The 13997-nt window shown below is 44.0% G+C and overlaps 1 protein-coding gene across 1 annotated transcript in view; it reads right to left on the bottom strand.

Annotated features, from left to right (window-relative positions):
* Ube2l3 (ubiquitin-conjugating enzyme E2L 3) overlaps positions 1–13997 on the bottom strand; it is a 61823-nt gene that overhangs the window by 8829 nt on the left and 38997 nt on the right. Inside the window, exon 3 of the mRNA XM_013031576.1 lies at positions 2125–2311. Coding sequence (XP_012887030.1) covers positions 2125–2311 — 187 coding nt within the window. The remainder of the gene's footprint in view (positions 1–2124; positions 2312–13997) is intronic.

Genomic DNA, 13997 nt, shown 5'->3' with positions numbered 1-13997 from the left:
AAAAAAAAAGAGTCCTACAAACTTCTGTCTAAACATCTACTGTTAATATACAACCATGTTTTATATGTGTTTAAAGAAACTTTAGTTAAGCCAGCAAAGTGACTCAAGCCTGTAATCCCACCTACTTCGAAGATAGAGATTGTGGGATTGTGGGTTAAGGCCAACCTAAGCAAAAAAGAAGTTTGTGCCAGGCACTGGTGGCTCAAGCCTGTAAGCCTAGCAACTTAAGAGCATAGTGGTTCAAAGCCAACCCGGGCAGGAAAGTCAGTGAGACTCTTATCTCCAACTAGCACCAAAAAGCTAGAAGTGGAGCTGTGGCTTAAGTGACATAGCACTAGTTTTGAAAAAAAAAAAGCTGAGGCATAGTGCCCAAGTCCTGAGTTCCATCTGGCAAGAAGCAGCAGCAGCATGATTAGGACAGCAACTATTTAGAACAAGTTGGCTCAAGTGAGCTTTGAGTAGGCTTTGCTTTGCTTCTATAACCATCACTCTTATCTGTACATCCCAACTTCAGACTTGCTACACATTTTATCCAAACAAGCAGCCTGGCCTGGAAGGACTTCCCCATAGGCCTGGCTAAATAGAGACACCTGACTATTAGGTAAGGTTCCTAGGAATGGGTTGACAAGACACTCATTAGCAAATGCAGTTGTAGACTTCCACTAGAACTAAGAATCCGGGGACACCAGTCTGGCCCATCAAGAAATGAATCAAGCCATCATAAACATCAACTTCCATACTATCAAATGTCAAACCCACTGGAGATCACTCCATGGTTGGGCATCTAGTAATTACACCTATTAACTACTTAGCTGTGACTCCATTTTTTTCTTGTGAAAGGATTTCAATTCTATCTTCCAGGATTCCACCAAAAAATAATTGCCAGAGTCACTGAAAAACTTCACTGCAGCCTGGCCAGGGACAGCTTTCTCCACTCTGTAACCTGAACAGACCTCATGCTCATTCCATTATTTAGACTAAGACTTCAAAACATAAAGCCTGAAATTAATAAAAATTAGAGTCCATAATAAAGTTTTGTTATGGGCTGGGAAGGTGGCTCAGTGGTAGAGTGGTTGCCTTGCATGCATGAGGCCCTGAGTTCAATTTCTCAGCACCACATAAGCAGAAAAAGCTGGAAGTGGCACTGTGGCTCAAGTGGTAGAGTGCTAGCCTTGAGCTGAAGAGCTGAGGGACAGCGACCAGGTGCAGAGTTCAGGTCCCATGACCGGCAAAAAAATAAAAGAATAAAGTTTTGTTACTTCCAAAGGACAAGAGGGAAGGGTAATCAAAATACTTTTACCACAAAATAAGTATGACTGTGTCACCCAGACACATGGATGCACATAACGACACCCAATTTCAGAAGAGTTCCAAGCAGATTACAGCCAACTATATATTCAAGTTTATGCCTTCAAGTCTACCCTTCCTCCCTCCCTCAAAACACACACTCAGAACCACAGGACTTTGGCTCATACCCTATGGTTAGTCTGAAATGACTACATCAACCTCTCTTGTTAGTTGAGGGAATTGAACTAAAGGCCTGGGTGCTGTCCCTGAGCTTTTCTGCTCAAGATTAGTGCTCTATCACTTTGAACCACAGCTTCACTTCTGGTTTTCTGGATCTAAGAGTCTCACAGACTTTCATGGCCTGGGCTGGCTTCGAACCTCAGACCTCAGCCTCCTGAGGAGCTAGGATTACAGGGGTGAGCCACCAGTGCCTCACTTCCTCTGCTTTATGAAGTCAAAGTTCAGGTGCTAAATGTTGCATGAGCCAACCTGAAATACCACTCTCTCTTCTCTTCTAGGTAATACTACAATACTTTGCCACTTCCAAGGACCAGTGCTCACACCCCCTTTGCAGCATTCGCAACAAAACACTGGGCTTATCTATGTCCTAGGGGACCAATGGAGCAGTCAGAGAAGGGCCTACTCAATACCTTCCCAGGTCTACACAAGCCCCCCCAAAATAGGTCGGATCTCTGCAGTACTTCTACATGCACTTGAGTTGGTACAGTAGGATTTCTAGACTATATCCGGCATGGCATTGGAAGGGATTCTCAAGCCTCATCTCCACAGTACAGCCTTCAAAAAGCCCTATTCAAGGCAGACAAGAGTGTACCTTACCTTGGTCAGTCTTGGTTGCTGGCTTCCAGTTCTCAGCACTAATGACGGGCAGACAGACCTGCCCTTTTTCATCAATGTTGGGGTGATAGATCTTTGTTTTAAATGTGATCTTCGGTGGTTTGAATGGGTACTCTGCTGGAAAGTTGATTTCAATTCTGAAGGCCCCCTTATCATATGGAGGGTTATCCTGGCAGGAAAGAAAGTAAAATGAACATACCATTATAATTCATATAGCTGTGGTCAAGACAGAACTGTTATTATTCATTTAAAAGATTATTTCTAGGGTTGGGAATGTGGCTTAGTGGTAGAGTGCTTGCCTAGCATGAATGAAGCCCTGGGTTCAATTTCTCAGTACCACATAAACAGAAAAAGCTGGAAGTGGCGCTGTGGCTCAAGTGGTAGAGCGCTAGCCTTGAGCTCAGAGAGGCTCAGGGACAGTGGCCAGGCCCTGAGTTCAAGCCCCAGGATTGGCAAAACAAAACAAAAGATTATTTCTAATGTTGCATCAACCAAAATCCTGCCTCCAACCTCCCCCCCCAACACAATAATTAAGCTTTATTTCTTCGTTTTTTTTGTAGGGCTTGAACTCTAGGCCTGGGCGCTGTCCCTCAGCTCTTCAATTCAAGGCTAGTACTCTACCACTTGAGCCACAGCACCACTTCCAGTTTTCTGGTGGTTAATTGGAGATAAGAGTCTTATGGACTTTCCTGCCCAGGCTGGCTTTGAACCATGATCCTCAGATCTTAGCTTCCTGAGTTGCTAGGATTACAGGCATGAGCCATAGGCACTGGCTAGATCAAGTGTCCAGTAAGCTGTGCACACGACTTACCCTACCCCTACCCCATCCTGGGTGCTATCTCTGAGCTTCTTTTGCTCAAAGTGAGCGCTCTACCACTTCCAGATTTTTTGAGTCATTTATTGGAGATAAAGAGTTTCATGGACTTTCCTGCCTGGGCTGGCTTCAAACCAAGATCTTCAGATCTCAGCCTCCTGAGTAGTTAGGATTACCTGCATGAACCACCAAAACCTGGCAACTTTTTAAAAAATACTTTATGCAGATGCTATGAATATTTGTTAAGAGAGGCACTAGTGGCTCATATCTTCTTCAGTACCAGCTACTTGAGAGGCTGAGAGTGTAATGATTATTGTTTGAGGTCAGACCAGTCAGAAAAGTTGAATATAACCACAGCTGGTGCCAGTGGCTCACACCTGTAATCTTATCTACTCAGGGGGCTAAGATCTGAAAATTGTGGCTTGAAGCAAGCTAACATTAACAAATCCGAGACTTTTTTTTGGTCAATTGTGGGGCTTGAACTCTAGGCTTGGTCACTGTTCCTGCACTCTTAAGCTCAAGGTGAGTGCTCTACCACTTGAGCCACAGTGCCACTTCTGGTTTCTACTGGCTTATTGGAGATGAGTCTCACAGACTTTCCTACCTGGGCTGGCTTTGAACCGTGATCCTCAGATTTCAGCCTCCTGAGTAGATAGGATTACAGGCATGAGCCACCGGTACCCAAGACTCGTATTTCCAATTAGCAAATAAAAGCCCAACCAGGCACTGGTGGCTCACACCTGTAATCCTAGCTACTCAGGAGGCTGAGAGCTGAAGATTGTGGTTCAAAGCCAGCTAAAGCAGAAATGTCCCTGTGCGACTTTTTTGTTGGTCATGGGGCTTGAACTCTGGGCCTGGGTGCCATCCCTGAGCTCTTCAGCTCAAGGCAAGCACTCTACCACTTGAGCCACAGTGCTACTTCTGTTTTTTTAGTGGTTTATTGGAGGTAAGAGTCTCATGGACTTTCCTGCCCTGGCTGGCTTTGAACTGCGATTCTTAGATCTCAGCCTCCTGAGTAGCTAGGATTACAGGCATGAGCCACCAGTGCCCGTCTCCTGTGAGACTCTTATTTCCAATAAACCACTCAAAACCCAGAAGTGGAGCTAGGGCTCAAGTGGTAGTGTTAGTCTTCAGCAAAAGAGCTCAAGGACAGTGACCAGCCTTCAAGTTCAAGCCCCACTGACAGTCAAACCAACCAACACACCTAATTGTTTGTTTTGTATTTGCCAGTTCCGGGGCTTTAACTCAGCGTGTGAGCACTGGCCCTGAGTTTCTTTTTCACTCAAGGTTGGCACTCTACCAACTTGAGCTATAGCACCACTTCTGGCCTTTTCTGTTTATGTGGTGCTGAGGAATCGAACCCAGGGCTTGTGCATGCTAGGCAAGCACTCTGCCGCTAAGCCACATTCCTAATTTTTAAAACCTAATCACTCTAAGCTCACCCATATCGTATTTGCTCAGGAGGCTAAGATATAAGGATTGCAGTTTGAAGACAGCCTGAGCAGGAAAGTCTGAGAAACTCTTTAATTGATTAGCAAAAAGGAAAACAAGGTGGCTAAAGTGGTAAAGCACCAGCTGTGAGTGAAAAAGCTGCACGAGAGCTCAAGGCCGAATTCAAGCCCTACTTCTGACACAAAACAAAAAACAACAAAAATAAACATCTCTCTTCCCCAATCAGAAATGTGGAATTAGGATGTTGGGGCCTGAAGTGGCCATCATTAAGTCATGATGAAATTAGTGTTCTTACCAAACACTGCTACATTCTACTACTATGCAAGGACACAGCAAAAGGGCAGTATTATGAATTAGGAAGTGTACCCTCAACAGATCTACTCTATTGTTAGTCTCTACTCTATTGTTAGTCTCTAGAGCTATGAGGAAATAAATTTGTTGCTTATATAGTTTTCAGTATTTTTGTATACTAGCCTGAATGGACCTAGACAGTATTTTTTTTTTTTTTTGTCAGTGGTGGTGCTTGAACTCTGGGCCTGGGTGCTGTCCCTCAGCTCTTCAGCTCAAGGCAAGCACTGTACCACTTGAGCCATAGCATCACTTCCTGAGTGGTTTATTGGCGATAAAAAAATCTCACAAACTTTCCCTGCCCAGGCTGGCTTTGAACCATGATGCTCAGACCTCAGCTACCAGAGTAGCTAGGATTACAGGCGTGAGCCATCAGCGCCCAGCTTTTTTTTTTGTCTAGTCCTTGGGCTTGAACTCAGGGACCTGGGCACTGTCCCTGAGCTTCTTTTGCTCGAGGCTAGCACTCTACCACTTGAGCCAAAGCACCACTTCCAGACTTTTGGGTTTATGTGGTACTAAGTAATCGAACCCAGGGCTTCAAGAATGCTAGGTAAGCACTCTATCACTAAGTCACATTCCCAGCCCAGTACTGTCTTTTTAAATTTCACTTAGTAATATGCATGTCTTTTTAGCACAGAGTAAGGAAGTAATATGCATGTCTTTTTAGCACAAAGTACTATTTGCCTACATGTACCACAATTTAATCATTCACGTGCTTAAAGGCCATTTTGGTTGCTTGAGTAGGTACTGAGCAGACTACAAGTTTTCAATTCATGTGAACATAGCAAGAAGTCCAAATGCTGGATTATGTGGTAAGTTGTATTTAATTTTGTGACTGCCAAACTGTCTTCCAAAGTGGGCTGTTCTATTTTGTATTCCTGTCAGCAATCAATGAGTTCCCATTACTCAACATCTTTGAGTTATCAATGTTTTTGATTTTTACCATTTGAATAGGTATGTAGTGGCACCTCACTGTTATTCCAATTTCAGAAGTTCTTGAATAACAATGTATTTATCTCTTCTGTCCTCTTCCCCACCTCCCATCCCCTTTCCTCTTTTTTTTTTTTGGGTCCGGTCGTGGGGCCTGAACTCTGGGCCTGGGTGCTGTCCCTCAGCTCTTCAGCTCAAGGCTACACTCTACTACTTGAGCCACAGCGCCACTTCCAGCTTTTTTCTTTTTGCATGCAAGCAAGTGCTCTACCACTGAGCCACCTTCCCAGCCCCCCCTTTCCTATTATGAGAGGTAGAGGTCTCACTGTGTTGCCTAGGCCCAAATTGGTCTTAAACTACTGCTAGGATCAACGGATCCTCCACTTAGCTTCTCAAATAGCTGAAACTACACAGATACACATATTACACCTTGTCTTATATCTTCATTTGTAAATTAGCTATTTAGGTCAGTTTTTTTTCGCTCCCTCCTGTGTGTATGCCTGCTGGGGCTTGAACTCAGGACACTTTCAAGCTCTTGCTTGGCCATTACCCAGTTGAAGAAAAGAATCTAGTGCTTGCCTTGCATGCATGAGGCCCTGGGTTCTATTCCTTAGTACCACATAAGCAGAAAAAGCCAGAAATGGCGCTGTGGCTCAATTAGTAGAGCACTGCCTTGAGCTGAAGAGCTGAGGGACAGTACCCAGGCCCAGAGTTCAGGCCCCACGACCAACAAAAAAAAAAAAGAAAAGAAAAGAATCTCATAGACTTTTCCACCTTAGCTGGCTTCAGATCTGTCTCCTGAGTAGCTAGAATTATAGACACGAGCCACTGATGCTCAATAAACTTTTCTTTCTTTTTGAGTGACCATACTAGGGCTTGAACTCAGGACTTGGGCACTGTCCCTGACCTCTTTTGTTTTAGGCTAGCACTCGACCACTTTGAGCCACAGCTCCACTTCCGGTTTTTGAGTGGTTAACTGGAGATCAGTCTCATGGGGACTTTTCTGTCCAGGCTGGCTTTGAACTGCAATCCTCAGATCTCAGCCTCCTAAGTAGCTAGGATTGCAGGGTGCCAGTGGCTCAAACCTGTAATACTAGCTACTCAGGAGGCTGTGAGTTCAAGGAAAGCACCTAAGCCCTGAGTTCAAGCCCTACAACTGAAAAAAAAAAATTCTTAGATTTGTTTGTGCCTGGGTTGTCTGGGCTGGCTTTGAACTTTAATCCTTAGATCTCAGCCTACTGAGTAAACTAGGATTACAGGCTTTGCCCAACAACACTAGTTTTTTTTGGGGGGGGGAGAGGGGGGGTCCGGTCGTGGGGCCTGAACTCTGGGCCTGGGCGCTGTCCCTAAGCTCTTCAGCTCAAGGCTAGCGCTCTACCACTTGAACCACAGCGCCACTTCCAGCTTTTTAAATTTTGCTTATGTGGTGCTGAGGAATAGAACCTAGGACCTCAGGCATGCAAGGCAAGCACTATACCAATGAGCCATCTTCCCAGCCCCAACAGCAACACTAGTTTTTACTACCTTTCAGGTACTTGGGCTCTCTTGAGTCATACCAAACACACAACTAACCAAGTTTTTGCAGGATGCCTAGATGTAATCTCTTAGCAACTCATATACCTAAGCCTGCTTCCTCACACCTTGGCCTAAGTGGGCATTCTCCAGTAAACACAGTTCCTCTGTTGAGGAAATCTCCTTTCCCAGCAAGGGAAAGGAAAACATTGAGAAGGGACCTTAAAGAACAGAAAATCAGGTAATGTTGAGGGACGGAACAACACGAGCCAGTCAAAAGTCTTCAAGCAGGCAGTGTGGGTGCGGGGCTACTGAGACCACCCATCAAGACTTAAACTGGCCCCTGGAGAAAGTAAGAATCTTTGTTAGGTCGATCTCCACAGAAAGGTAGAAAAACCTGGGTCCAACCAGAGGTGTAGACAGTACTTAGAAATAGTTCAAGTATGGCCATGTACGGTACTACTTATGAAATATGGAGTAGACAATATTTTTATCCCAATAACTTCTAAAACACCCCAGAACTTAGTTCTGTTTATACACTGCTCTAGTCAGATAAATGAAATTCTGTTGCCAATGAGTTAATGAGAAATCAGTGTTTTGACAGCTTTTCTGAGTGTTGGCTGGTAAGATCTAAGTGTATTCACTCAGCATGTAGGACTGACCAATCTCCCCTGCTGCCAGCTGTCTGACAGGCTCTCTGTACTAAGAGCTGAGACACAAGGTTGAACAAGGGCAGGTGGTTGCTAGTCTAGCAGGTGAAAGCTCAGCCTGGCACTTTCTAATATGGGGCAAGTCTAAAAACATTCCCAAACACCTGTATAATAGGGGTAGTAACAGTCTGCACACAAAGTTGATGAAAAATAAAGACTGTCAAGACCTACTTGCCTGGCACATGGTCAAAAGCTCAAGAAAGCAGCTCAGGTTGGGCACCAGTAGTTTACACCTGTAATTCTAGCTATTCAGGAGGCTGAGATTTGAGGATTGTGGTTTGAACCTAGCCCAGGCAGATAAATCTGTGTGACTCATCTCCAATTAACTAGCAAAATATTGGAACTAGAGGGATGGCTCAAGTGATAGACTAAAAGCCTTGAACAAAAAAGCCAAGCAAGAGTGAAAGGTCCCAACCTACTGGCCTCTCCCCTGAAAAAGGATGATTCATCTAACCAAGTAAACAGTTTTAGTATAAATTTAGTGTACATTTGTCATAAAAGGAGGGTTTGTGACATTTCCACACATGTAAACAATGTATCCCCAATCAACCTCATCCCTATATTACTCTTCCCTCTCCCCAAAACAATGAATAGATATCACTGTTCTGTTTTCATACATAAAAATGAACTACATTTATTCTAATTTAGCCTCTTTCTTCTTAGTCCTCTATGTTTCTGATAGTGCCACCTTTGAATCAGAGCCTGTTTCAGTTTCCTGTCATTTTTAAGTCTGTATAAATAAAGGGTTTCACTGCAGTATTTCAGATGTAACTGAGTAATTTCTGGTAAATATGTGCAAAGTTAAAACAGTGTATGTCTTCTGGCTAAAAGCTTAAATAAACTCCACAAGAGAATTATTGATATTTTAGAGCTAAATTTGTCCCATGGAAAGGTTGTTTAGAAATCATAGTCGAGTGCCAGTGGCTCATTTCTGTAATCCTAGCTACTCAGGAGGCTGTGATCTGAGGATCATGGTTCAAAGCCAGTCTGGACAGGAAAGTCCGTGAGACTCTTATCTCCAATTACCTGGAAATGGCGCTGTGCCTCAAGTGGTAGAATGCTTGCCTTGAGCTGAAGAGCTCAAGGACAGCACCCAGGCTGTGAGTTCAAATCCCATGACCCACAAAAACATATACAAGCAAACAAAAACAACAAATTACACAGAACATTAATGAGTAAACGCACTTTGTAGAAAACCAGATTTTAGGCATTTATTTCAGAGATAAGACACACACAGACATTCTGTGTATCTGACTCATTACTTTTTATTTTTTCGCCAGTCCTGGGGCTTGAACTCAGGGCCTGGGCACTGTTCCTGAGTTTCTTTTGCTCAAGGCTAGCACTCTACCATATGGGCCACAGAGCCACTTGCGGCTTTTTCTGTTTATGTAGCACTGAGGAATTGAACACAAGGCTTTATGCATGCTAGGTAAACACTACCACTAAGCCACATTCCCAGCCTAAGTGACCACTGAAAATCTCTCTTCCTCCAAATGGGTCACAGAAATTCTCTCTCCCTCTTGTCCAGTTCCAGGGTTTGAACCCAAGGCTTCACACTTGCTCAGCTGTGTTTTACCATTTGAGCTATGCCTTTATCTGGTTTTGAACTGAAATCCTTTAGACTTTTAACTTTCTAAGTAAGCTAGGATTAAATTAGGCATGAGCAGGACTGTCACAGAAACTCTTGAATTTCCTCTACCATACACTTTTCTGTCCTGGAGTTTTCCATAAAGATATTGGCTGGGCACGGATGGCTCACACCTGTAATCCTAACTACTCAGGAGACTGAGATCTCAGGATCAAGGTTAAAAGCCAGCCTAGGCAGAAAAGTGCCTGAAACTCTTTTTTTATTTTTGGGTCCAGTCATGGGGCCTGAACTCTGGCCCTGAGCGTTGTCCCTCAGCTCTTCAGCTCAAGGCTAGCACTCTACCACTTGAGCCACAGCACCACTTCCGGCTTTTTTCTTTTTGCTTATGTGGTGCTGAGGAATCGAACCCAGGGCCTCAGGCATGCAAGGCAAGCGCTCTACCACTGAGCCACCTTCCCAGCCCCACTGAAACTCTTATTTGCAGAAAACCAGAAGTGGTGCTATGGTTCAAATGGGAGAGTGCTAACCTTGAGCAAAAGAGCTCAGGGACAGCGCCCTGAATTCAAATCCCACAACTGACCAAAAAAAAAAAAGGTCAAAAAAAATTTCTGACCCATGACCCTTCTCATTCCAGAGGGATCCCGTTCCAGGCTGAAGAAAGGAATACTGCAGAGGGATGCTGAGAAGAATCTGAATGGATAGGCTTTGCTGGGCTCCCCCTCATCCATTAGCACAAGATCATGCTCATTTGTCCCAATTACCCTCCTACCTGGTTGTCCATAATTCAATTTTGCCTATTCAAGGAAATCTTCATAAAACCCCAAAAAGGAGCTGGGCACCGGTGGCTCATGCCTGTAATCCTAGCTACTCAGCAGGCTGAGATCTGAGGATTTCCAGCTTGGGGAGGAAAGTCCATGAGACTCTTATCTCCAATAAACCCTCAGAAAACCAGAAGGGGCACTGTGGCTCAAGTGGTAGGGTGCTTGCCTTGAGCTGAAGAGCTGAGGGATAATGCCCAGGCCCAAAGTTCAAGCTCCATGACGGACAAAAAAAAAGGGGCCAGAAATATGGCTTAGTGGTAGAGTGCTTGCATGCCTAACATGCATGAAGCCCTGGGTTTGATTTCTCATTACCACATAAACAAATGGTGCTGTGGCTCAAGTAGTAGAGCACTGGTCTAGAGCAAAAAGAAGCTCAGGGACAGTGTCCAGGCCCTGAGTTCAAAGCCCAGGACTGGCAAAAAAAAACCCAAAAAACAAAACAAAAAAAACCACCACCAAAAAAACCCCACAGGGCCAGGCACCAGTGGCTCACACCCATAATCCTAGCTACTCAGGAGGCTGGGATCTGAGGATCAAGGTTCAAAGCCAGCCCGGGCAGGAAGAACCTCTAAGACTCTTATCTCCAATAAACCACCAGAAAACCAAGAGTGGCGCTGTGGCTCAAGTGGTAGAGCACTAGCCTTGAGCTGAAGAGCTGAGGGACAGTGCCCAGGCCCAGAGTTCAAGCCCCACCACCTACTAAAACAAACAAACAAACAAAAACAAACAGGGTTTGGAGAACTTCTGAATAGCCAAGAACGTGGAAGTTCTTAAATTATGTCAAGAGAAGACATGAAAAACACATTACTTTCCCCATTTCTGTTCTACACATCTCTCATCTATATACTTTATAATATTCCTTACTGGAAACTGGTACACATTTTTTAGTTCTGTGAGCTCTTTGAGTAAGTTAAACCAAACCAAGAGGGGGGGTTGTGGAAATACTGATTTAGAGCCAGTAGACCAGAAGCATAGTGAGTGAATCATGGCCTGTAATCTCAGCACTTGGGAGGTCTCAAAAAACCTACAACACACTGGGTGCTGGTGGCTCACACCTATAATCAATCCTAGCTACTCAGGAGGCTGAGATCTGAGGATGATGGTTCAAAGCCAGATAAGAGTCCATGAGACTCTTATCTCCAATAAACCACTAGAAAACCGGAAGTGGCATTGTAGCTCAAGCAGTAGAGTGCTTGCCTTGAGCTGAAGAGCGCCTTGAGCTGAAGAATGCAGGGATAGTGCCCAAGACAAGAGTTCAAGCTCTACGACCGACAACACACACACACACACACACACACACACACACACACACACACATACATATCTCAGGAGGGAAGTGTTTGAGGGGACTGAGTCCTCGATCTGTGGGATCTGTGTGTATGTCTATCTGGGTGTGGAGTCTTTCGGTGAGATCCGTGTGTATATAACAGAAGAAAACTAACTCTGAGTTTGTTTTTATTACTATGTCTTAAACTGATGCCACAGACAGAATCTGGTGGCTCATACCAGTACAACTGATTACAATCCTAACAATTTAGCAGGCTGACATCTGGAAGATTGTGGTTTAAAAGTCCTCAAGACTGACTTTCCAGAATAACTAGCAAAAAGCTATCTTAGGCTGGGAATGTGGCTTAGTGGTAGAGTGTTTGCTTAGCATGCATGAAGCCCCATGTGCAATTCCACAGTACCACATAAACAGAAAAGGCCAAAAGTAACACTGTGGCTCAAGTGGTAGAGTGCTAGCCTTGAGCAAAAGAAGCTCAGGAACAGTGCCCAGACTCTTAAGTTCAAGTCCTAGGACTGAAAAAAAAAAAAAAAAAGCTAGTCCAGTAAGTAATCTGTTAGTGTGAGACCTAAAGTTGAAATCTCATGGTACTAGCAAAAATAACAAAAAACTGAAGGTATACTTTAATTTCAAATTCACCAAAAACTTTGTTTTATTTTCTCAGGAATCTGACTATTGCTTTTCTGTTATCCATTCTTTTATTTGGAGCTCTGAATTCCTTTAAGCAAGTATTATTGTATCACAGATTTATTTGGCTTTGGTATTTGTTTTTGTTTTGTTGACAGGGTCTCCGTATGTAGTAGAGGCTGGGCTCAAACTCACAATCCTATCTCAGACTTCTGAGTGCTGAGATTATAGATATGTACTATATCTGGAATTTTTAATTTCACATGCTCTAAAATAGTCTGCAAACTATTTAACTTATGCCTTTCAAATTTCACTTCTACTATTCCTGAAAGCACTACAGGTGATAAGTCAAATATGTATTTAAAAAAAAAAAAACCTCAGTCATGTTGGGCACCCATGGCTCATGCCTGTAATCCTAGCTACTAAGGAGGCTGAGATCTGAGCCTCACGGTTCAAAGCCAGCCCGGGCAGGAAAGTCCATGAGACTCTTATCTTTAATAAACCACAAAAAACTGGAAGAGGCCCTGTGGCTCAAGTGGTAGAGCACTCACCTTTAGCTGGAGAATGCAGGGACAGTTCCCAAGCCCCATAACCGAAAAAAACAAACAAAAACCCCAAACCTCATTCAGGCTTGGTAATGCAGAGGACAGGTTTGAGTCAACTATGTTCTGGGCCAGGCTACAGAGCAGATGAATGAGGTAAAGGAGAAGGGCAATAAGGCCCTGAGTGCAGATAACACTGATGATGTGTTATGATGCTACTCTGAAGCAACTGAAGTATGTCTCCAGAATCAGCCTATTCAGCCTATGCCAAGAAAGGAAACTATCAGAAGGCTTATGAGGATGGCTACAGAACTGTTGACCTAAAGCCTAAAGCAAGGGCTATTTAAGGAAGCAACATTCAAGTTTCTTAAACTTATTTCAAGAAGCCAAATGAATTTACTAGGTTTAAAATATGAAGCAAATAACAGTTTACAGACTATGGAGGCCTGGTAGGCAGAGAGGAAATGCATGAGTACTTTCAACATGCCTCATCTATACCAGAAGTTAGAGAGTGATTCAAAGACAAGGATGATGCTTGGCAAATCCAACTATCGAAAACTGATAGATTAACAGAAAAAGCCATAGATGTGGGCACCTAAGATCTCTGAATCATGACTACTATCGGTATCCTCCTTGGGTTGATCTGGGAAGTATGGATGAGGTGGTAGAGGCTTTTAAGTTCCCACTCCCCCATCACCCAAAAAAGAGACTAAACCAGAGCCAATGGGAAATCTTCCAGAGAATAAGAAGTGGGCACTAAAAGATAGAGAGCTAGGGAATGAAGACTACAAGAAAAAAGACCTTGTCGGGCACTGGTGGTTCACACCTGTAATCCTAGCTACTCAGGAGGCTGAGATTTGATGATTGCAGGTCAAAGCCAGCCTGGGTAGGAAAGTCTGTGAAACTTTTATCTCAAATAAACCACTAGGGCTGGGAAGTTGGCTCAATGGTAGAGTGCTTGCCTTGCATGCCTGAGGCCCTGGGTTCGATTCCTCAGCATTACATAAGCAAAAAAGAAAAAACCCAGAAGTGGCGCTGTGACTCATGTGGTAGAGCACTAGCCTTGAGCTGAAGAGCTGAGGGACAGTGCCCAGGCCCAGAGTTCAGGTCCCATGACCAGAACCCCCCCCCCCAAAAAAAAGAAACAAATCAAATAAACCACTAGAAAACCAGAAGTGGCACTGTGGCTCAAGTTGTAGAGCACTAGCCTTGAGCTGAAGAGCTGA

This window comes from Dipodomys ordii, unplaced genomic scaffold (assembly GCF_000151885.1).
Source record: "Dipodomys ordii isolate 6190 unplaced genomic scaffold, Dord_2.0 Scaffold141, whole genome shotgun sequence".
NCBI classification, from domain to species: domain Eukaryota; kingdom Metazoa; phylum Chordata; class Mammalia; order Rodentia; family Heteromyidae; genus Dipodomys; species Dipodomys ordii.
This window is presented reverse-complemented; position numbering and strand designations above follow the sequence as displayed.